We start from the raw sequence: 25,659 nt of genomic DNA on the forward strand, positions 1-25,659 counted from the left end.
ACTACAAACACAGATCTTTATAAGTGTTGAAAGCCAATCCTGGAGCATGCTTAGATTGTGACCTGGATTTCTTGAGCTCTTTTTGCTCACACAGTGCCAGTCAAGTGGTCCAGGTGCTAAGTCGGTTCTCATGGCTGTGCCAGACACTGTTTCCATGTTACTGAAAGCACAACTAAGCATGGTGAAAGCTGAAAGGACTGGCAAACTGTAGGAAGCACGTGGAAGGTCACAGAAAGGTCACAAGCATCCAGAATGCTAAACGCAGATGCAGACAGCGCTGAGAGAAACCAGATCTGCAGATGTGCAGTAGAACTCAGAATCTAATTCAACAACCGATCCAGAGAGGGATAATGGATGCTTTCCCCCCAAACTTCTCTGAGAGATGGTCACTCGTCCTCACTCTTTTTTTTTTTTTTCTAAATTTAAGTGAGAGATTGTTCTTATTTTAGTTTGCCTATATCTCTCTTTCCTAGGGAAGATATTTATATTAGTTCACCCTTACAACATCTGATCTTACTATAAACACAGCAATAATAGAGGAGAGAGGTGAGAAAGACATCTTCTTGCCCATCAACAAAACACAGGGCATTAAAGGTGAGGTAAAGGAAGGCTTGGGGCAGTGGAGGAATCCAGTCTGCTGTCTGTCTAGTAAAGAGGGATGAAAGCAGCCCCCTGCCGGTTACAGGCTGTACTGGTACCAGTGCTCTCTAGGCAGGGGAAAGACCATTGGGACAGAGTACAGATGCCCACTGCCCGAGGCCTGGCCTGGGGAATGTCTGGAAGAAACTGAGAAAGCCTTTGTCTGGTAAACAGTTAGGCCAATCTCCCACGAACCCAGGGATGTCTTTCTAGCATGGAAATTTTTACCGTAATCCACAGCAGACACAATTCTAGTCTGATACATCTTAAAATACTCTGTGAGGAAATGAAACAGAGATGGAAAGTGAACATCAAACAGGCGCCTCTGAACATGAGCCTACAAAGAAAATGCTCACACTGAAAGAGATGGAAAAGCAAGAGGATTAGCCACCACGAAAGGGGTCCTGCAACTGCCAATCAAATCTTCTCAGGCTTAGCTGCTGTCTCGCTTTCTAAAAGAGTAGTTCCCCAGGGATGGGCGTCATCTGCACTCAGCTCTACACAAAGCCTTGGGGACTCTGAGGATCTTGTACCCTCGTCTTCAAGGACAAATTACTTCAGACTTACACGCGAAGATGTCTTTACACACAAACTGGATGTGAATTTGTGTACTATGTACGTGGACGCACATGCTTATGCCTGTGCATGCATATGTGTGTATGTGTGCATGCATGCATTTCAGTCTCCTTAGTTCTCTGATCAAATAGTTTTCCCTGACAATGAGCAGGCCATCTTGTATTTCATTGTTATTATCACCAATGAATGACATCATATGACTTTTAAAAACACTTTCATTGCTTTGATATTTTCATGGGCACCCACTACGCTTGGAGCAGTCCCAAATAGTTTTTCCTCCAACAGGTATGTCATCACTACTCCATATCCAGCTGCCCAAAAGTCAGCACCATGGTGGGGCAGAGAGCACAGGATCCAGAAGGAGATGCTGACATTGGAACCAAGCTCCCATGGGTACTGGAGTGAGTGGACCAGCCACTGAGCACACCCCTTCCTCTTCTGTAAAGTGGAGAGTACGGTGACTGAACGCCAGTGTCATTTTCTCCACTGGACGTGTAGACCTTGCTTTGCACATGCCTGACAAGTAAGAAATGCAAACTACCATTAGCTGCGACCCCCCACTGTTATTTTTCTCCCCGTCCCCTTACGTCACCAGTGAAGGTCATTTCCTAAAAGCAACATGCCATCTTCCAACTGCTCTGCTTGAAGAAAGATGCGCTTCAAACCTGAAAATAAGCCATACCCTTGCCTGTCTTCACACCAGGAAGTCTGTCTTTTATAAACCATAGATAAACCCAGGAGCCAAACTTTCCCGCAACTGAAACAGGCCATCCAAAAGAGACGGACAGAAACGTGCTGCCATAGCGGGAGAAATGGGGGATCGTGGGTAATGTTCTACGTGCTTGTCCTTATGAAAGCAAAACAAAAGTATGCAAAGGATCTTCAGGCCCCAACGCTGTGGGGAGGCAGGGAGGGCTCGACCTGCCAGGTTGTTATCAGAAGCCTGCTCTTTCCACCCTCCCAGATTTCAGACTACAGGCTCTCAAACAGGTTCTCTGTTTTATCCTGCTTTAATGTTCCCCCAAATTATCTGTGCCAGCCCACTAGCCCCAGTCCAATTATTTCCCCCCACTGGTGAAGAACATTATCCGTACTGAGCCAACACATTCCCAGCTTCCCGTTCTGCCCTTCAGGACCATCAGGACTGGCAGCTTGAGAACTGAGTCCTCCTGCGTTGCCTCTTGCATGAGCAGGCACAGTACAGCAGCAGCAGCTGGCCAATGCTGCCACCACCTGCCGGCACTCAGCTCAAGCTGTCACAGAAGGACGCCTTCCACGGTGCACTGACATCGGACAGGACTGAGGAGTGTGGATGGCAGTGAATTGACATTTTTCCTCTAGCAGAACAGGCAGAAAAGAATGAAGGCCACCTTGATGGAGAATGACAGCCACATCCCTCCACTCTCAAAGAAAAGCAAGGCACAACAGTGGACAGGTACAGTCATCCTTAGCCCTGTGCGTCTAGAGGTTCCGTATCAATGACCTAAGTCATCGCTTGGACTAAAGTTTCCAAGCAAACATTCATGTCTACACTGCAGGTGCATGTTTTCTTCGGGTCACGGTTCCCTAAAAATGAAGCTATTTCCGTAGCATAAGATGGCTGTGTCTAAAGATGATTTGTGGTGTATACAAGAATGCATTTAGGTCCCCACAGAAATGTTACATCATTTTATATCAAGGACTGTGCATTAGCCAAGTTGGTATCTATAAGGGTTCTTGAAACAAGTCACGCACAGATGCCAAGGAAGAAATAAACTACCATTTTCTTTTAGTGTTTTATATCCTTAATTTTTAACCTATGTTGTATAACTTACCACACAATCTGAAGAAATATGATTATCACTAAACAAGAAAAAAATAAAGACAAAACAAAGTATAGATTTTGGACATCTATCCACTTCCTACGACTTATGAATGCATGCAGAAGACATAGCATGTCCTTTCTCATGAAAGGGTAAAATACGAGGGGAGGGGGAGAAATCAAGGGAGGAAAGGGCTTCGCATGATCAACTAGACACTGCTGTGGTCCTGTCTAACTTGTCTTTTTTGTATAATTTCTGACCTGCCGAAGAGTGATTCTTTTTAATAAGTCTTTTATTGTAAGCATGAACTCATGTGTTAATCTGGGTTTTATTTCAGCACAGGAATCAAAGAGGGAACCACATCACCCAACACCTGTGCCCCATGTGCCGCTGACTTGGGCAAGTCAGGTGCAAAGAGACCACATCTGTGTGACCTAGAGACAAAGCCACTGACCACACTGAGTGGCAGATCCAAACTGGATGGCTGCATACCTACCGTATCAGTCAGACTTCAAACACACTGTAGATAGCATGTAAAATGGTTCACAGTAAGTTACATCTTACATGCTGTGGTGTTTTCTATAAAATGTAAAGGAAATATGAAACAAAATTTGCCTACTACTTTTCAATGTTGCTCTTACAAATGCCTTCTAGAGAATGTCAAGCTACAAATGTAGTTTAACCATAATGTCCGTGGACAGCAGTGGTCGGAACTACTGCCCCACTGACTTTCAGGGACCTTAGATATCACAATAGTTGTCTTTGCAGATTTAATAATGCCACAGAAACAGTAGAAAAGCCACATTTTCCATATCCAGTTCCAAATACATTTTGGAACTGGATATGGAATTGTGTATTTTATTAATATAAAAACAAAATAACTGATATTGAAGCCTAAAAACCTTTTCTCCAAAATAACACATTCCTACATATTACAGAGTATGTTGCAAACTTCACATGGTTAATACGTGAGCAGCAGCTGCCGCCAAAAATATTCCCTCTGTGATTCCTCCTTGAGTGGTGTCACTGCTCAGGCAGAATCCTGACAGTATCCAGTGATGTGCTCACTAACCGAAGGCTATATACCTCATGTCAAATGTGTGCCCAGCACGCTGGAGAATTACACTCGGTTGCTTAAAGCTTGCAGTTTCCCCCACACAGAGTCACTAGGTTGTCTCTCTGTATTAATTCTGCCTCCATGCAAAATAATGAGTCTCACACTCCAGAAGTTGCAGAGAGGCCTCTGCTGTTAAGAACGCTGGCTGCTCTTCTGGAGTCCCTGGGCTCCACTCCTAGCACCCACATGGTGGCTCACAACTCTTGCAGGGGATCCCGTACCATCCTCTGGCTTCTTCTACCACCAGGCCTGCACGTTGGATACAAGCACACATACAAGCAAAATACTCATGCATGTGTGAAGATCTTAAATCTCCACATTCCAAACCATCAATCACATGGGATAAAACGTTTCAGAAACTTCCTATGCCTACAGAGAAGCCTCTCTTTAACATGGAGGAATGAAGTAAAATCAAGTTTATTTAAGGTGGCTAGTTAAAAGTTTTTATTCCTGCTGACAGAACATCAGATGCTAACAAGAAAAAGAAGGTTGAGCCTATGAAGTGCTCCAACTCCGAGCACACCACTCTCATTGTAGACACGACTATCACCCCGAGCGCAAGTAACTCGTGTATTTGTGAACTCCGTGGAGCAACATGACAAGTGATCAAGTCCCTAAGAGGAAAAGGAACCCGGCACATGAAACAGTCTTGTGTAGTCGTGATTAACTGTGGTGTGCATGATGAGAAGACAGAAGAAAGGTCCAGACTGGACACAGCAGAGGACGCAGGTCAGTCATGGATCAGAGGGGCAGGCGACAGACAACTGCACCATGAAGTTCACCGACACTGAATGCTGGGATGGAATCTGGTTCTCAGCAGTTCCTCACAACATGACTGGGTTCCACTCACCACTCTGGGTTGGTGGGTTGGTTGGTTGGTTTCGTTTGGTTTGGTTGATTTGGTTTGGTTTGGTTGGTTTGGTTTGGTTTGGTTGGTTTGCTTTGGTTGTTTTGGTTTGGTTTGGCTTGGTTGGTTTGGTTTGATTTGGTTGATTTGGTTTGGTTTATTTGGTTTGGTTTGGTTTCCCCCATTGAAATTGCTTTCCTGAAGACACCATTGTTTCCTGGTCTCAAATGGTTGTTAATTGTGCACTCTCTTCTTAAAATTCAGCCTCCTCCTGTGTCTGTTTTCTGTTTATTTTCTTGACAGATCAACCTTTTACCTTTCTATTCTTCTATTATTTTCCAGTTTCCTTTGGGGCTTCAGCTCAAGCTCCCTTCCTGTCCTGTAAGTACTGAAACCCCATCCTTCAAAAGAGTTACCTGCCTGGAGAGACAGCTTCAGTACTGCATGACCTAACCCTGTGCTTCTTGGAATACATGCCTGCCTAGCAGATAAAACAAAGGAGTGAGGGGGGGTCCCAGCCAGGGTGGATACTTGGGAGAGGCTGGGAGGCACCCTAGTCAGTAAAGATCTGCAGTTTAGGGACGGTAAGTAGGCTATGCATATGGATTTGAGTTTAAAAAAAAAAAGAATTTTTGAGCCCAGGTCAGCAGACATGTCAGGTTCTATCCAGTTGTCGCTGAAACTTAAAGAAGAGGAGTGTGGGAGGCTGAAATCACAAAGGAAGGTGAAGTAGCTTGTAAGGTAAGGGAGGGAACTGTAGCTAAAATTCATCATGAGTTTCACCTTTCATTAAACTGTCAACCTGGGAGCCAATGACACCTCAAAGAATATTCTTCATCGCCAGAGGAAGCTAGTAAAATTCTATTGTAACATTAGAACTTGGCAAATGATCACCCAACCTCGCTCTGGCATGGTGAGTGCTTTGAAATGACAGACACAGAGAGCAAAGATTTCCCTGTGACTCTCCTCTTTGTCTCCCCTCACTCTTGCCATGGTGAGTGACAGAAATCAGAACTCATCCTCTCTGAGGTGGCTCATAAACTAGAAGCCCCTTCCCTGAAGCAATTTATAAAGCTTGCAAATACAACTCTAATTTTCCCCCGACTTTCTGCGTAGGAGCCGGTCATGGGAAAATCTGTTCTATCTCATCTGGCAGAAGATCACAAGACCCACATGCAGAAGGGGCCCTGCCCCACACCGGGGAAGAATGAATGCTACAGGCAGTCCAGGACAGATCTATACATCCAGCCTTGCTGGGCATCCACCTTCATCCTCCCCATACCTAAGCGCAGAAGGGATTCATTTTCTCTAGATCTTTATGTTCTCAAACTGAAGCACTTGAATTAAATAAATTCACTATGATTTTCTCATCTATCCTGGACATCAGCTGTGACCCTTAGAGTAGAAAGAAAAAGGGATCAAGATGTATTCACTCCTGCACTTGCATAGCCCCAAACGTACCTCTGCAGATCTTGTAACCACTGCAGATTTAACAGGCATTGTGGGAGGAAATCCATCACCGAATACACTTTGGAAAAGACAGGATGGTTTTGTTATCTACTGCTATGAAAGACAGCATGACCTAATGCAATTTGGGGAGGAAAAGGTTTATTTAGCTTGCACGTCTCAATCACAGTCCATCACTGAGGGAAGCCATGGCAGGAACTCAAAGAGGAGAGGCAGTAACTGATGGATAGATAGAGAAGGAATGCTCTCACTGGCTTACTCCCTGTGGCTTGCTCAGCATGCTATCTTAAGCAACCCAGGATCACTTGGTGGGCAGAGGGGAAGTGGCACCACCCACAATGGGCTAGGCCTCGCCACATCAACCATTCATCAAGTCTTACAGACTTGCCTATAAGCCATTGTGATGTAGGCATTTTCTTCCCAGATATGTCTAGGTTTGTGTCAAGTTGATGAAAACCAACCAGCACAGGGGCTTTTAAAACACATGTTTTTTCCTTTATGCTACAAGACTTGATAAAAAATTTTACAAGCTAATAATTGTAAATCTTGAAGAAAGGTAAACACGAATTTCTTAACTAGGATAATCCACTAAGCAAGGGCCCAAGGGACCACTGATCTTCCCTATTCCAGGTTCGTTCATTAGCATATGACATGTATACATTAGCATATATTGTACTCCAGTGTGTGGCCAGGGTTCCTAGGTTATGAAAGGAGATTCTGTTGCTATCTTCGAGAATAAAGCATCATCATTAGGGAACTAGAGGGAAAACCAAAGACGGTCCACAACACATCCTAAGATTCTGAAACATCAAACTCCAAACCCAGGAGAAAGAGCACAGGTAACAAACAAGAGTCTTCCCTGACTCTTCTCCATCTCTGCCAAAGGCATGGAGACAGAGCCAAGGGTAGACCTGAGACATGATAAACACCGATTCTGTACTTTCCTCACCAATAACACAGAGGAGGGGCTAGGAAGAGGGTTCAGCGAGCGCAAGGCTTGCTGCATCAGAATGAGGACCTGAAGGGAGATCCCAATTCCTACTTAAGATGCAGGGTGGGACTGGTGGTGCACACTCTATATCTCCTCACTAGGGAGGGATGGGGGCAGGGACAGAAAGATCCTGTGGCACCTTGGCCATCCAGTCTAGCCAAATCAGCATGCCATAGTTCAGTGAAAGGCTGAGTGAGAGGCTCTGTCTGAGAGAGAGAGAGAGAGAGAGAGAGAGAGAGAGAGAGAGAGAGAGAGAGAGAGCGCCATGTGGAGAATAATGAAGTAAGACACATGGGGTTGACCTCTGACCTCTACAAACATACCTGAACATAAATGAGCATACACATACAAACAAAGAAGTAATAAATGCCAATGAAATGAACTGACCTCTGACCTCTGAGGCAACACTGTGTTATCCAATGCTCTACATTGGCTTTCCAACAAACAAAAAGAACACAGAATTTCAGCAGAAACCACATACTTCTTCTTAAATATAACCCATTTTTTAAGAGCAAAGAGCCATGTGGCCAGACAGTGGTGGGGAAAACTTGTCCAGTGATAATTGCTTCACCTATACGGTAGTTGGAAAAGCTGCCACGAACCACACTACCTTCACTCAGGTGAGATGTCTCAGTGCCTGGTCAAAGTACAACAAAAAGAAGCACATGGAAGAAGACAGGATGGAGCCAGGTCCAAGTGCTGGGAACAAAGATAGCCTAACCTGGAAAAGGGGAGGAGATTCGTTTAGACCTGAAAGCCTGTACCAATCTTACCAGAGTGAAACCAGATGGAAGAGAAACATTCCCTGACCCTGGGTCAGTTCTCAGGGAGCAAGAATTACCTCCACTATACTCTTATTTTCCAGCCTCAGGCAGCCGAAGCAGACTCAACCTGCTGGCGGGGCATGGAAGCTAGCCCAGGACTCTGACTTAAACCTCAAAAGTGGGTTCTAACACCAGGAGAAAATCAAAGGACCCATAACTGGGCTAGACCTCACCAACTCATGACCCCATTGTCTAAAACAGACCCATACTCCGGAGGGGCAGACTCAAGTCTTGGGCTTCCCCACCGCCTGCCTTGGAATGGGTCTGAGATGTCCCAAGGTTGCACAGGTCCCTGTGGTTGTGAGACTCGGTTTTGACCCAATTTAGCACCAGCGTTGGTGGCCAAAGCACCATCTCTGACCTCAGACTTGAGGTGGCACAGCGATGCCCAAGCAAGCACTCAAGGAAAGAGCCTCTAGTCATACGTCAGCACCACTAGCCACTACCTTGAGCCCCAGTACAAAAGACTCATTTCTTGGCCTGCATCCCTATGGCTATGGTGTAACCCTTTGAGCTGGGGAATGTGAATACAATTCAATCCAGCATTAAAACGACCCTCCCTAACACCCAACACTACTCCAATCTTAGCCCAGCCTAGTGCTGAGTAAGCTTCTATTTTCTGATGATTGGATACATTAATTAACGACTCCAGCACTAGGCCTTGGAACCCTGTGCCAGGCGTGACACTCGGAAAGTTTTAAAACTTCAACCCCCAGGCCTGTGCTAACAAAAGAGCCTCTGGACCTACCTAGGTGCCAACATAGACATAAGTGCCCGGTCTATTAGGCTAGTGTTTGGGCCAGCATCACCTTCATCCGATTCTAATTGTCTTAGGCTGTAGGTCTATTTGGGTCATGGGGCTACTCCAACATGAGTGACCACAGGCCTGATGCTGGTCTCTGTGAACACAGGCAAGTTTCTGTGGATACGGTGTCTGAATGAAGCCCAGAACTAGGTTTGGGAGTTGATCGCCTTTTTTTTCAGGTTATAAACCTGGTTCCAGCTGAACTACATACCATGTGGGATTAGGATAAGCATGAGCTTCGACTGCCCTCTAGTGAGAAAACTGTGGCAACACACCAACGGTGAATGCCGGGACTAACTAGTCATCAAACGCTGAACTAGCAAAAGCAATGGCAGAGGTGGTGGGCAGCCTCTCAAGAGTCTCTCTAAGGAAAGGCACAAGTGAAATCAAAATACAAAGACTGGAATCAAATCCTCAGCGTCAATGCTCAGGTCACGTCAGATGATGCCACAAGCCAACACCAAGAGAGCCGGCAGGAAACCAGGGGTCTCACAGTAGGTGGGTGTGTGCAAATCCTTAGACTACTGATTCACAAAGAGCTGGTTTGAGGAAACTCAGGTAAAGGCAGGGGAAAAAAGTAATACTACAAGAGAGAAACAACAGGGATAAAAGAAATTTAATTATTTATTTATTTAATTTTTGTGAGAGAGACAGAGAGAACGGGAAGGAGAAAGAGAGAGAGAAAATACAAATCAGCGGGTGCTCTGTGCTTGTGCCACGGCCCAAATGTGGAAGGCAGAAGGCAACTTTTGAGAGTCATGTCTTTTTTTTTACCATATGGGTTCCAGGAATTGACCTCAGATGATCAGGTTGGCAGCAAGCTCCTTTGCCTGCTGAGCTAGCTCATCCATTGGCCCATAAAGAAATAGCAAAGCCGGGCGTGGTGGCGCATGCCTTTAATCCCAGCACTTGGGAGGCAGAGGCAGGCGGATTTCTGAGTTCAAGGCCAGCCTGGTTGACAAAGTCAGTTCCAGGACAGCCAGGGCTACACAGAGAAACCCTGTCTCGAAAAACCAAGAAAAAAGGAAAGAAAGAAAGAAAGAAAGAAAGAAAGAAAGAAAGAAAGAAAGAAAGAAACAAACAAACAAACAAACAAACAAACAAACAAACAAACAGCAAGCCAGCCGGGCTGGGGTGGTGCACGCAGGAAGCAGAGGCAGGTGGATCTCTGTGCCTTGAGGCCAGCCTGGTCTACAGAGTGAGTTCCGGGACAGCCAGGGCTACACAGAGAAACCCTGTCTCAAAAAAAAAAAAAAGGAAAGAAAGAAAGAAAGAAAGAAAGAAAGAAAGAAAGAAAGAAAGAAAGAAAGAAAGAAAGAAAGAAAGAAAGAAAGAAAGAAAGAAAGAAAGAAAGAAAGAAAGAAAGAAAGAGAAAAGGAAAAGAAAAGAAAAACAAACAAAACAAAACAAATTTTCCTTTAACTGAAAATTAACAGCAAAACTAAAAACACAAGACAGGCAGTCAAGGGCAGGGCAGGTAGGTGACCCTGGCAGACGTCTCCGTAAGTAAGGTGCTTACCACATGAGTCACCTGAGTTTGAACTCTACATCCCATATGCTGTTATCATGTACTATCAGTCTATGGCATGTCATGAGAAACAACTGAGCAATGTTTGCATCTCTCGTCTATCATTGTTTTACATTTGTTTGTTTTATATATATTTGTTTTTCTATTTATCTACTCTACAAACTATATATCTGACAAAAGGCTAATATCCAGACTGAATAATGAATTCTAAAGAGCTCAACCACAGAAGCCAAATCCAGTTTTAAAAGATCAACTGCAATATGCATTTCTCAAAAGACAACAACGGAGGACAGGTCTGTGTGAGAAGGTCCAACAACACTAATATTCAAGAAAATGCTAATCAAAACCATAATGAGGCAGCAGATTTCCTTAGTAAGAAAGCTACCATCAAAAATAACTAAAAACAGTGAGACCTGGCAATAGTATTTTTGTTTTTATGTATTGGGTGTTTTAAAAGAATTTGATTAATAAACAACAGCTATGAAAGGATAAGTGGAAATATGTCAGCTAGTATTTGAAAAAGGATTTAGCCATCTGTGAAAATCTTTATCCGGTGACGGCAATGTCCTTTCTAGGCCACAGAGCACAGTGCAGTACCATAGATGTAAAGGCTGAATGCTTCCCTGGAGGACTGGAAAGCCCTTCTCAGCCCCGGGGCTCATGACTCTCATCAGACAGGCATTCATTTGAGAGGACAGGAGAGACTGGGGCTGAAGATAAAACTCCCCCAGGGAACCCAGTCAGGAAGATAGATGGGTAAGGGAGAGAACAGATTCTCTCTCAAGGACCTACCGTTCCATCCCCACCGCAGGCCAGAATGCGCAGATTTGGTACCTTCCTGTACAGCTCCAGCCTGGAAAGGAAGTGGAAGGCAAGGTAAGGAACTGCAGGGAAAATGCACACACAGGGACTACCCACAGAGAACATTCCTGTTCCTCCACTGCCCACAGAACCAAGACAGACCGACTCCTGCCACTCAATCAGAAGCCAGAGGTCTCTGTCTCGGGTGTTCCGTGACCAGCACAGGATGGGAGAATTCCCATAATTTCCCATCTTCTCAATCCACATTATTTTGCTGTCTAGGTTTTTTTTTTTTTTTACTTCCTTTCTTCTTTTCCATTTTCTGTCACTCTCTCCTTTCTCGGAGGGGGAAAAAACTGATTAACTGATAATCAGTAATCTTTATGTTTCCTCATTTCATTTTGATTAGCTTTTCCTGAGCCTATTTACCTATCAAATCTATACTTCCCACTCTCAATCCTTGAGACACTGAAAGCTGAAAAAGGCAGAGGAGACTTGTCACGGCCATTACTACAGTGAGCACGAGTGTACCTCAGCTTGCCCGCTCAGTCTCCCCCCCCCCCTCGGCCTGAGGTGGGGAAACCCACCGGCTTCTTTTCATTTTGAATGTGCCTGTTTGGGATCAGATCATTTCATCTTCCTGATCGGTTTCCAGAGAACACAGCCATTCTGCCTTGCAAAGCTTCCTGCTGAAGGCGGGCCTTGGCAGCTCAGCTCCAGAAAACTCCCCTCTCCTTACATGTAATAAATAATGTTAATGTTACATGTAATAAATGGCGCATGTTTTCCTGGAAAGACTTCTTGCCTTGCTATGATCCTAATGAACCCTCTATGTAAAGGATAACTTAAGTGATTGAAAAAAATCTTAATAAATATCAAATCCGAAGGCCACAAGCCAACGAGGCACATAAACATTAAAATGAAGAAGTCTCACAGCAGACCTTAGTGGCGAAGAAATGCAGAGTAAGGAAACATTAGAAAATTGGTTCATAGCCATTATTTCCTTACATGTTTAAAATGTCTAATTTTCCCTTTTTATACAGGATTAGCGTTCCCTAGAAACCATCCGTATTGACATCTCTTCACACTGACATCACTGCTTATGAAAAAACTAACTGCTTACTCAAATGCCATCTGAACTATCTCAGTAATGCAAGGGATTTAAGACAGTGAATCAAACAGGAACAGAAAGGCCCCATTCTTTGCTTCTATGTGGGGTCATGTACATCTAGACTTTATTTTTAACACTTCCAACTAAACTCAGAAATCCAGAAAGGAGTAGAACAGAAATTGGAATGCTCGTCTCAATGAACTGCAGCATCCGAAGGCACGATTGGTTCCTCTCCGTGTCTCTACCCCCTCTCCCTCCCTCCTGATTCCCTCCCTTCTTCTCTCCCTCCTTCCATCTTTCCCTCTCTTTCCCTCTCTCTCTTCTTTCTTCTCCTTTCTCCCCTATCCCCAGATACACATTCTGGATGCATGCATACACATAATCTCTCCAGCAATTGATCAGACAGCAATTTGGTAGAAACAAATTCAAAGACAGCATGGGCGGGGCGGGGGGGGGCATCAGGAGGTTTCAAGAAGAACAAAATGAAGGTAAGAAAGTTAATCAAAGACAAACAGGAAAGACTTCACCAGGCCATCAGATAATAAACAGCCTTGACCCCAATTCCAACAGTCCACATTACGGCCACGTGATGGAGGACGTTTCCAGACTTACGCATCTTTTGGCCCTTCCTGAGAAAGATCAAAGACTTGCCGTGGATTCAGGTACCACATAAACATCTGTAGGACTTTGGTTCCCTATAAAGGAATAAACAAGCAAATAAATAAAAAGCATAATAATAATAAATAAGAACAGACTCATTCTCTCTTGAATCATGATTAAGTGGTCTGGTGAGACAGCACGGTGCTTCAGGAAACATAGCACTCCTGTAGACTGTCCCAAAATCAACCCTAGCGATCACAATGGCAGCTCATAACTGCAGGTAACTCAAGCCCCCCAAAGAGGATCTGATTCCTGTGGCCATAGTAGACACACACACACACACACACACACACACACACACACACACCAAAACCAAGCAAATCCTTTAAATATTATTTGATTACAAGCCTAAGGGAACAGTAGTCATGATTTTTGACTGTATGTATGTACATACATATCCCTGGACTGAGTGTATGCCCTGGTGAGATAGATGAGTGTCAACCTGGGTAGTTCCATTAGACTTACTATGTGTTCTCTTTAATATGGAATGGAGGGAGCCCACTCCTATAAGGCTCAGCTGTGTTAATGCCTGGTGTGTGCATAACAGAATTTATGAGGTTGACATCATTTTGTAATGATGAAAAGTTTAAATAGAAAGTGGTCAGCCTCAATTTGCAAATTCATCTGGAATAATAAAAAACCTAGGATAGCAAAAACCATTCTCAACAGTAAAAGAACCTCTGGTGGAATCACCATGGCTGACCTTAAACTGTAATACAGAGCAATTGTGATTAAAACTGCATGGTACTGGTACAGCAACAGACAGTTAGATCAATGGAATAGAATTGAAGANCCAGAAATGAATCCACACACCTATGGTCACTTGATCTTTGACAAGGGAGCTAAAACCATCCAGTGGAAAAATGACAGCATTTTCAACAAATGGTGCTGGCACAACTGGCGGTTATCATGTAGAAGAATGAGAATTGATCCATTCTTATCTCCTTGTACAAAGCTCAAATCTAAGTGGATCAAAGACCTCCAGATAAAACCAGAGACACTGAAATTGATAGAGGAAAAAGTGGGGAAAAGTCTTGAAGATATGGGCACAGGGAAAAAATTNCTCAACAGAACACCAATGGCTTGTGCTGTAAAATCAAGAATTGACAAATGGGACCTCATCAAATTGCAAAGCTTCTGTAAGGCAAAAGACACTGTCAACAAGACAAAAAGGCCACCAACAGATTGGGAAAGGATTTTTACCAATCCTAAATCTGATAGAGGACTAATATCCAATATATTCAAAGAGCTCAAGAAACTGGACTCCAGAAATTCAAATAACCCCATTAAAAAATGGGGTACAGAGCTAAACAAAGAATTCTCAACTGAGGAATACTGAATGGCTGAGGAACACCTGAAAAAATTTTCAACATCCTTAGTCATCAGGGAAATGCAAATCAAAACAACCCTGAGATCCCATCTCACTCCAGTCAGAATGGCTAAGATTAAAAATTCAGGTGACAGCAGATGCTGGTGAGGTTGTGGAGAAAGAGGAACACTCCTCCATTGCTGGTGGGATTGCAAGCTGCTACAACCACTCTGGAAATCAGTCTGGTGGTTCCTCAGAAAATTGGACATAGTACTACCAGAGGATCCAGCAATACCTCTCCTGGGCATATACCCAGAAGATCTTCCAACTGGTAATAAGGATACATGCTTCACTATGTTCATAGCAGCCTTATTTATAATAGCCAGAAGCTGGAAAGAACCCAGATGTCCCTCAATAGAGGAATGGATACAGAAAATGTGGTACATTTACACAATGGAGTACTACTCAGCTATTAAAAACAATGAATTTATGAAATTCTTGGCCAAATGGATATAGCTGGAGGATATCATCCTTAGTGAGGTAACCCAATCACAAAAGAAGTCACTAGACATGCACTCACTGATAAGTGGATATTAGCCCAGAAATAGAATACCCAAGATACAATTTACAAAACAGAAGAAAACCAAAAAGCAGGAAGACCAATGGGTGTGTACTTCATTCCTCCTTAGAATAGGGAACAAAATACCCATAAAAGGAGTTACAGAGACAAAGTTTGGATCTAAGACGAAAGAATGGACTATCCAGAGACTTGCCCACCTGGATATCCATCCCAACATCAGCCACCAAACCCAGACACTATTTCACATGCCAGAATGATTCTGCTGAAGGGACCCTGATATAGTGGCCTCTTGTGAGGCTATGCCAGTGCCTGACAAACACAGAAGTGGATGCACACAGTCAGCTATTGGATGGAACACAGGGCCCCCAATGGAGGAGCTAGAGAAAGTACCCAAGGAGCTGAAGGGGTCTGCAATCCTATAAGTGGAACAACAATATGAACTAACCAGTACCCCCCAGAGCTCGTGTCTCTAGCTGCATATGTAGCAGAAGATGGCCTAATCAGCCATCATTGGGAAGAGAGGCCCCTTGGTCTTGCAAACTTTATATGCCCCATAGAGGGGAATGCCAGGGCCAAGAAGTGGGAGTGAGTGGGTAGGGGAGCAGGGTGGGGGGAGGGTATAGGGGATAATTGGGATAGCATTTGAAATGTAAATGAAGAAAATATCTAATAAAATAATTAAAAGAAAAAAGAAAGAAAGTTGCCAGCCTATGTCATTTAACATCAGTTTTTCTTTGTCTGAGCACAGAAAAACAGGCAATATTAGTTCATTGTAGTTTTATTGAAGTAACTTTTCTCACTGATGAAGACAAAGAATAAATATATTTCATACATAAATATTTTCCGTATGTCTGGCATGGTGACCCAGGCCCATAATACTAATATTTAAGATACAGAGACAAAGGACTGTGAATTCAAATAGTTTGGATTATACAGTAACAGCCTGTATCAAGAATAAAATTGTCATATATACAAATAGAAATAAACTTCTACATATAAAATATATATGGTTTCATTTATACTTTGGCTTCACATAGAAAAATTATTTCAATAAACCCATAGCTAGCTAATATTATCCATAAATTCATATTGTATATGGAAAATATTAATCCAAATAATAAAGTTTAAAAATTAATGTTAAGTGACATAGTGTGGCTCATCAGCTAATAATATCATATCCTACTTTAGCCCTTTCTGTTCTACATGTCTGTGCTGGCTTAAACCAACCCTTCCTCGGCCACCTGATGTGGTTTTTAGGGAACTGTGGTATTCATAGAGCCAATGTGATAGACAAAGGGTAGCTTAGGAGATGCTTCTTAAAGTTTACTGAGGAGGGGGTGGGGAAACAAATGATAGTTTTGAGTTTAGAAGATGCTTCTTAAAATTTGTTGAAGGGAAAAAAAAAAGAAACAAATTATTTTTTGAATTAATATCAACAGAGCTTTAAACTTGAGCAAACGGATCCATTTTTGATCAACCACAGCAAGTAATAGCTTGATCATCTGATCAGCTTGTCAAGTAAAATACCGTTCCTTTAGCAGAGCAATGATCGTTTCCAAAACTATTCCTGTTTGCCTATCTAGTCTGCGTGTGGAAGAGCTGCCCCAGCAAAGCAGAAAGAGCTTGAACCTGGGGTGAGAACTAAGGGGCTTGTCCCGTGTGGTGGGGAGCGCTTAGCTTCTGGCACAGGTGCCCTGTGTAAATGAAAAGGGACTGTCCAGGGAGATTAGGGAATCAACTGGCTCACTAATGGTTAAGCACCTAGCACATAGCGTGGCCCAGAAGAGATCTTCATGCTTGATGCTCCCGTTCTTCTTTGCTCTTTGTGCGTCCATTTGTTCAATTACACTTGCTGCCTGGGGTCAGATGTGCCTGGTAATTATCTCACTACTGTGAGGGATGCTACAGGAGCCAATGCGGGTCTTTTGTTCCTTGGATCCCCCAAAGCTGTAATCTAAAAGTTCCGCCCTATCACATGCCTACTGTAATTTTAAGAATAGCATTTCATTCTTAATTATCAGAACACCTCCTCTGGCCTCACCAAATGAAATACCTTGCTCCTGGTTAAATGCAAACATGGATTTAAGGACATGCCAGGACCATGAATGGCATTTTCTTTCTTTCTACCCTGAGCCTTGCTACCAAATGCATTCAGGATTATTTTGATCATACTGTACATTAGATAGGTAACATAAACATCACTTTAATAACCAACTACTTTATACAACATATCCCACTGGCTGGACAGAAAGTTGGTTTTTCTATCTTAGATTCATTCCTAAAGCAATCTGAAAAACTGATGTTAATTACGACTTCCCACCTCTGCTACATAAGAACACACATCACGATTTCAGCTTCTCCTATTATGCAGACAATGTGAGATAATTAACAGCTTTCGAGAAAGGAAAATATAAAGTGCAGAAAGGTTATTTTGCTCAACCTAAAGTTTCTGTAAAAGGTTTGATCAGCTTCATGATTTCAGTTTTGCTCGTTTTACATCTGTGTTCACTGGAACTCCTAATATCTTAATGTATCCTTCCAAGGGAATGTCGACAAAGCCTGGCAAGTCGTTCCTTCTGTGCCCCCAAAGAGTTTGCTCTCGGCTCAGTCTATTGGGCCAGCAGCCCTGGACTTGAGCATTAATAACCTAGATAACAGTGCTTGGCTTCTTCTAAGCAGGAATAGACTTAACATCCACTAAACAGCGGTGCTGGGCCAGAGAGGGAATACAGAACTGGCTATGGAAGGGTCAAGATGCTGAGTTTTAATCCCCAGCACACACTTAAAAAGACAGGCACACACCTAGAACCTCAACACTGGGGAGGTAGAGACAGCCACACTCCTGGAGCTTGCTGGCCACCCAGTCCAGACAAATTATTGAGCTCAAAGTACAGTCAGGGACTCTGCTATCAAAGAAAGACCAAGGAAAGTGACTGGGGAAGCCATCAAATATGATCTCTCTCTCTCTCTCTCTCTCTCTCTCTCTCTCTCTCTCTCTCTCTCTCTCTCTGTGTGTGTGTATCACACACACACACACACACACACACACACACACACACACACACACATCATTTCCATAATCTGGGGCACGCAAGCTAGACGCTCGTGAAAGTTGAGCACTCACACATTTAAATGAGACCCATAAATGGCCTCTAACACTGAGATAAGCTACTTTAGTGCTCTTCCAGAGGCAATGAATGAAATGGAGGTTATTGGTCACACAAATGGGATACACTGGAAAGGAGTCATGAAATCTGCTCTGCCACTTACACAACTGTCACTAGCAAGCCTAAGCATGTGACAGTTCTCACATGCTGCATGCCAAACACAAGGCCTACAACTTTTATACCCGTGTCTTGGTTTTCTTGAATGGGAGTTGTGGGGGCGGGGGTCAGTGCTCATGAATTCCTGTTCCACTCTCAGGTATAATAACTTACTGACTATTGAACAATGTAGAGATCATGTGATTGGGTACTCTTGATTGGGTACCACTGGGAGTCTTGCCAGGGCTCTCATCAATTACTTACGATCCCTGGGCTCTCTCTCCAAACCAACCTCACCCTGAGAAGCCTAAATTTGTAGAAAACAATGAAGTTGTATTTAGTTCCACACTAAAACGTTTTCAGCCCTTCAAAATCTAATGCCTTCACTGAGGCGATGCAAGTATTTCAGAGACAGTTTATGGAATTTGTTTCTCAGTCAGAGTCTTTCGTCTGTTCCCTATGTCTCTGTCGATATACTTGGCCCTGACTTAAGAGGGTGGCTTTCTGGGGGACACTGGTTCACAGAGAGTGGCACAAACTCAGCCAGCATAAATCTGTCCACCAGCAGCTTCCACCGCAAGTCAGTACCCAGAGCTCCGGTCTAAGAATGCAGCTTCCTCCACATATCTGCCTTGGAACTCCGCACTGGACAGTGTGAGCAGAGAATCCCTTGATTCTCAGGGCTACATAGACCCATTCTAGTCGTTAACATCTGCGCACCTGTGAATTTATATGAGGCAGCATGAGAAAGAGTCTCTGAACTCAGTAATCAGCGGAGGTGTGTCACAGGAGTGAGACGCGTCCAGCCGTCCCAACTTCCCACACAGAGGAGGGGATTGTTGGAGAAAACTTTTTATCCTACCTTCGGTCCCCCTCCCACAGGCAGAGAGAGTACTTCAAAGCTGATGGTTTAGTTCCTGGACCCAATACCTTTCTCCTCAAATATTTCTGGTACCAACAGTACAGCCAGTGTCTAAACCTTCACAGAATACCAGTACCTGCGTACTGGATGCGTACTCGGATGGGGCAGGATAAAGAGAAACAACTAGTGTGAGGTTTAAATGGAAGTGTTGTTTAACAGAAACAGTCCTGGAGTATGTTTAGCCCAATATAATCCTTCCAAAATGTTGAATTTTTTTTTTTTTTCAAGCCTAAATCAGGGAACAAGAGACAGTTCTCCTCCTCGCCACGAGGTGGCGATATCATCCAGTTGTTTACTTCAGACTAATGCAAGTTTAAAAGTGGTTCTGGCGCCTACTCTTCAGAGAGGAAATGAGTCAGAGGAGTAAGATGAGTGAAATATTAATTGTTAAACTACACAAGTCAGAATATGCCCACCCCTCTTATCGCAGTAGGACGCCCTGGCCAGGCAGTTAGATCTGTCTCCTAAAGCAGAGGCAGAGGCAGAGTCGAGAACACAAGAGGAATGAGAGGTCCTACCTGGATGCTCTACCTGGATACATCATGACTTACTGAGATGTCACCTCTGCCTTGACAGGCTTCTAGGAGACTATCTGCACACTAAACTTAGCCATGTTACCTTGCTATTGCTGTTCATAAACAAAAAGACTTCAAACACCAAAATACTTTAAATACAGTTTCCATGGCACAAACCCAAGTTTTAAGGCATCTTCCACGGGCTGGAAACCTTTATCCAATCACATTTCCTTTTTTTTTTTTCTCTGCATGTTCCCTTCACAGCAGTTTCATCAAAACATGGAACATGCACCGTCGCATCTGCTCTGATGTTTGTATCTCTCACTGCACAATTATTAGTTGACTCTGCCCCATGCCCTCACAATGCCCCCAGTACTCTGACACCTACACCCAGAGAGAACACAAGCCCAGAGAACGCGACCTCTATCATCCCTGAGAAACCAGTGCATCCCTGGGCCTTAGAACACAGTGAGAGGGTGACTGATTTTGAAAGTGGTTTAGAAAGGCACCGGTGAGCCTTGAAGGGTGACCAGAAATTTCCTGTCTTAGAGAAAAGAGGGGACTTTCCTCCTCTCAGATTACCTCTCTGAGTAACGACACAGAACCCCTCTTCCGGTTCAGCCCCTTCCATTACAATCTCCTGATCACTTCAAAGTTACTGTCTCCCTGTGGAATCCCACAGTTCTTGTAGTCTAATGTGCTCAGTTCGGGACACAAGACAAATGTCACCTAATTTACCCACCCTGGCCCCGGCCCCACTGACCCCTTTCCTGTCCCTAACAAAAAAAGATTTCCTCCAAATTCACTTAGGTTTGATTTGTTAGTACTCAGTGAACTGAGAAGCAGCCTTAGATAACGTCTGAAGTCTTCCATCATTATTAATTCACAGAGACTGGAACAGGAACAGGGCTATACCGTAACTGGCTTGCTAGCCTCACAAAGTTAAGGAAGCCAAAATTCACATGCAGGAGAGGGGGTAGCATGATCAATGAACCCACTTCAGGACTGGGGTGTAGCTCAGCTGGTGGAGTGCCAAGTACACATGAAACCTCGGGCTGTATTAACTGGGTGTGGTGGCACACGCTGTAATCCTCAGAAGGGAGAGGGAGAGGGTCAGATGTTTAAGTTATTCTTGACTATCCAGGGGGCTCAAAGCCAGCTTGGGCTACTCAAAAATATAAGTTATGTAGGAAAAGCCCTGATACAATTTAGTAAACACTAACTAGCCTGCAGGGCTCAGACTATCAAACCCATAAAACTAATTGCATATACTTTGATCATTTTCTGGATTCTCAACTGCATCACCCTTGTTAGGCTACAAGGAGGCCAGCCCCTGAGCGGGCATGTCAGGGAAACTGAACATCAACCCTAAGAAACCCTTCACTAGGTTCTTCTCCAGTGTTACAGTAGAACCACACCTTAGTCAAGGAAGGACATCACCACTCACAGACAGGAAAGTGAAGGGTGCAGAAAATATATTGTTTCTTTGTTAGAACATCGGTTTTCCCTATTCTCCATAGTCCTGAAATTGGTTTTTAAAATTCCAAGTGATCAGGCATCTTGAAGAATGAGGAGACCAGAGGTTTCTTTGAAACCATAGGCTCTCGTATGACAAGTTACACTGTAATCAGTTCTTCTTGAGAAATGGCCATTATTTTAGTAATGATGACATCATTTGGAAGACTCAGACAAAACCCTAATGACATGACATCCTTCATCGTGTAGGCCATCAAAGAGGCTCAGATCTCTACTTGTTGACAGTGAAACTTCAAAGAGTCTTTTCTCAAAGTGTAAAGTGTACTCTTAATGGTCAGGGAAAAAAAGGTAAGTTTTGCATCCAAATTCCCAAGAAAATAATGGAAAATCAAAGGCCACAGATGAGCCTTAATAGGAAGCCCCGGGAAGCAGGATGAGAAATGAATAAAAGGATAAAGGACTGTATCACAGAGGAGACCAACGGTGTCCTTACAGAGCAAGGTTGCTGTGAGAATGCTATTATCGTCTGTGAGGACATATTTGTGTTCTTAACTGGGGTTAATGGTAAGCTCCGTTGAAAGAGCTGGACAGTGAGCAGATGAAATAATGAAGTCTTTAGAAACGGATTGTTTTCTCTGGCCTTGAGGTACTTGTTTATAATCGCTGTGCCAAATGAGCTCTGGTTGTTCCTGTCCCCGAGGACAGGGACCAAGAGTCAGGTTAAAGTAATAACAAGAAGAAATAAAGACACATCGGAAAGGTATTCCTAATTACGAAAACTGAGGGGAGAGGGACGTAGGGGCCACTGAACCATTCTGTTGTTCTCCTCTCCTTAGTGTGGCCATTACTGAACACAAATAAATCTCCCTTTCCTTTCCAGTGAAATCTATTAACTAAGTGGGACTCTGAAATAATTCTTCTAGAATATTTGTAGAGAAAAATGCTAGTCCCGAGGTCTTCTGAGTACCTCTGGTCTAGCTGTGTGTGGAAGGAGACTGACAGACTGCAGGCCCAAGGCTTTGAGTCTGGGCCTGGGCCTGGCAAAGCTCAGATGCCTGGGCTCCTGGGATGCGCTTTTCCTCAGTCCTGGGGACTGTGCCTTTGACATATCGAATACTCAAAGTGAAACACATGAGAAGCCACTCACCTGGTTTCCCCCACTCTTTGGGTTCACAAAGACAAGCAAAGGCTTCATGAGAGGAGAGGAGATGGGCTTGATCACAAAAGGACGGCCTTTGGTTTCCTGCTGGAAGAGGCACAGGTAGCACCATTAGGATAAAGACCCCTGGCTTGAATGTAATCACAAAGCAATAGGCAGAGAGAACACCATGCACCCCTAAGATCGTTGAGTCTTATTCCATAGGGCTGAATCTTCATAGCAGTGTGTACACATCTCCTAGAACAAAGCACCTCTAACTATCGTTTAGCCCAGAAAACTGAGTTATGCTTTGGATTTCACTCTGCACACTCTAAAGAGTTCTAGAACTGTCGGCTCTTATTGCCGTCTCCATCATCAGCATCATCTTGGGGGGAGACAATCCAAGCAAGGGCAGATGCTCTGCCTCTGGTGCGGCAGGTCAGATTTGACTAACTCATGGATACCTTGATGGATTTGGAACATGAAGGACCCTAACACGCTTAGAATGGCAGAAGGTGGGAAAAGGGCCTATGGAAGGCACACCACGGCATTAAGTGTGGGTCAGATCCTCAGGGAAGGTAACCTCTGCAGAGAAAGCCATACGTCTCACACATCTCTCTGAAAGACTTACCTCAGTTCCTCTTTTACTGGCTTTCCTTTTAAAACTTGTCCTCTTCTTCTTCCGATTGGAAGCCTTCAGGGAGTTCTGTGGGGACAGGAGGACACGGCTCAGCTCGGAGGCAGGCGGCCCTGGCCTCTCCATGCAGAACCATGTAATGCAGAAGAGGACAGCAGCGCATGCTGTAGGCTGCATGCTTTTCATGCTTTGACACTTCCAAGCCACTGCTCATGGGTAAGCCACAGACAGAAACCAGTCGAGTGCTCCAGAGTGAGCAACTGACTCCCCGCCACGAGGGGGCAGGGAGTTAGAGCCACGCACGGGGGGGCTCTTATGGACTCACATAACAACACATGGTGTACCTGCCAACCCTCCCAGTAAAAATGGAAGAATCCCAAATTCTCTGAGGGGCTCCAGTCTCCCGCCCAACCAGGTCCGTCTCCCGCCCAACCAAGTTCAAGTTCATCTCCTGGTATGGAGATCACCTATGTGGAAATGTAAAAAAGGAGGCCATTTTTTTATTGTTTTCTTTTTCTTCATTGTCCTTGTTTATTTTTTTATGATCTGTTTTAGTAGTAGTTGTAAAATAATGCTCGACCCCAGGAGAACTTCACAACCAAACAGTCTTATCAACACCGAAGCATACTATTTTAAATGCCAGAAGACACCCTGTTGTGGTTACTTACAATAGTGGAGCTGTGAGCATTATTTCTCTCTGTGTCAGAAAACCCATTAATTTAAATGTCTTCTCTCCACTAAGTAGCCTTGAACTTTTTTATCCTAGTAACTCAAAGTTGTTCACACATAGTGACTCTTTAATTTTGCTTTAGAGATTGTATGAACCACAATCCACGATTACTTTGTCTAACCATTTTCTCGTAACATTTGCTACAAATAGTCAGAGGAGGGAGTCTTACAGGATAGTCACACTTACTGGCTGAAGACCAAACATAAATCAGATTTAGTTAGTGGACTTAATAATTAATTAGACTGCATCTTCACAAAAGTAAGATAGTACTGACCATATAATAGATGTTTGACCAAGTGTTGAGAGCCTGAAATGCAGAATTCTTAGCTTAGACATCAGAATACACACTTACATTATTTGATCAGTTAATAACTTTCAAACTAGCTTGAAGAAATTTGAATAGCTAATCTGCACGTAAATTTTTTTTCCTTAGAGCATTCAAAAACTAAACATTAGTCTATAATACACAAATTAATGCATCAAAATCAAGACAATCCAAACAAGCTAACTTTTTTATTTTACTTAAAAGGGAAAAGAACGAAGGAAAAACGCAAACTGATGTGTAGCCTGTGTTCACCAAGGCCAGGGAAACTTTTTGAAGAACCACCATGCATCCCCAGGTTTTCTTCTTCCATCAAAGGAAAATGTCTTCAGGACCTCGTAGACTCTCCATAAAAGAGATTCTGGAAACCGGGTGCTACTGACTCCGGAGTTTCCCTTGACACTCATTATTGACTACACTTTTGCAAACAGATCTCCTGGCTTTGAAACTGCTAGGCCAAGTGGGATGTTTCATAATGTTCTTGTCTCCTTTTCACTATAAAAGTTGATGCCATATTTTGGTAAATTTGAATGGAAAAGGGATGATTTGGAGTCTGGAGCAGCTGCAGCTGCAGAAGACGCCTCTATTAGGTGTCAGCAAACGGTCCTCCAAACTACTCAGCCAGCACCACACACCAGCCTCACTCAGGCCTAGACCCTGTAAAAGACTCAGTCTGCTTTAACTGAGGCCAAAGGAAAGATTCTTCTTAAAAGCTTTGTGAGTGAAACAATCACGATACTACCATGTATCTGATGATGAAAATGTGGGCTTGTACCTGGAAAGTGGCACTAAAGAGACCCCAGTAAATCAGATAGCCATGGTTAAGAGAGGGCCGTGAAGCTGATGGGTTTGCTACAAATCCAGCAGCAACTCCCTTTGCTGACATGTGTGTACTTCGTTAGGTTGGGCAAGAGTTTAAAATAGCAGGTGCTTAGTTTTTAACATGGAGCGATAATACCCACCTCACAGGACAGCTGTTGAATTTGAACAAGAAAAGGTATGTGAAGCAATGAGTTTTGCAGCCATCCCATGACTGCGTCTGCTAACGTCTGTTGGCCTCACTACCTAGCACAAGTCCTAAGTACACAACCACGCCACAATCATGATTTTTAAAAAGAATGAGTGTTATATAACTAGCAGCATTTACTAAGCCTCTTCTAGTTTGGACAGCCATGCTTGGGCTGTGACGGCTTGTCTCCTCACCGCTATGGTGTGTTAGTTCATTTCCTGTCTAGACCAAATAAATGCAAATAGCAGTTGCTTGTGCTTGCAGGAATACACTAGGGGCCTCCATTCTGGACAGAGCTCAACAAATAAATTCCAAGACGTAGTTCTACTGCACCAGGTGAAGATCCTCTACAACTTGCTTTAACTTATCATAAAATTTATAGCATTTTGGGTAATTTGATGCTCAATCACATGTGGGAAACGTGGAATTAGAAATGGGGGGGGGATATGTGAAAGCAGAGCAGGCAAGGAACTCAACTCTAAGAAGCAGACACATGAAACGGTCTTTCAACAGAGATGTGGCAAGTGCCCCTGAGCCTCACCAAGACCAATGCATCTGAGGTTTTCTTTACAAAACAAGTGTAGTGATAG

At 43.7% G+C, this 25,659-nt stretch overlaps 1 protein-coding gene across 3 annotated transcripts in view; it reads right to left on the bottom strand.

Moving 5' to 3' along the window:
- Dgki (diacylglycerol kinase iota) overlaps positions 1-25,659 on the bottom strand; it is a 449,040-nt gene that overhangs the window by 189,828 nt on the left and 233,553 nt on the right. For 2 of the 3 annotated variants that reach the window (XM_021190110.2, XM_021190109.2), the window contains exons 9-12: positions 23,003-23,077; positions 22,381-22,479; positions 13,121-13,203; positions 11,389-11,449 (exon numbers count right to left, since the gene is read on the bottom strand). In XM_021190110.2, coding sequence (XP_021045769.1) covers positions 11,389-11,449; positions 13,121-13,203; positions 22,381-22,479; positions 23,003-23,077 — 318 coding nt within the window. Of the gene's footprint in view, positions 1-11,388; positions 11,450-13,120; positions 13,204-22,380; positions 22,480-23,002; positions 23,078-23,352; positions 23,476-25,659 lie in introns of all 3 variants that reach the window. The other variant, XM_029534779.1, reaches the window with a different exon arrangement.

This window comes from Mus pahari, chromosome 2, assembly GCF_900095145.1.
Source record: "Mus pahari chromosome 2, PAHARI_EIJ_v1.1, whole genome shotgun sequence".
NCBI lineage: Eukaryota > Metazoa > Chordata > Mammalia > Rodentia > Muridae > Mus > Mus pahari.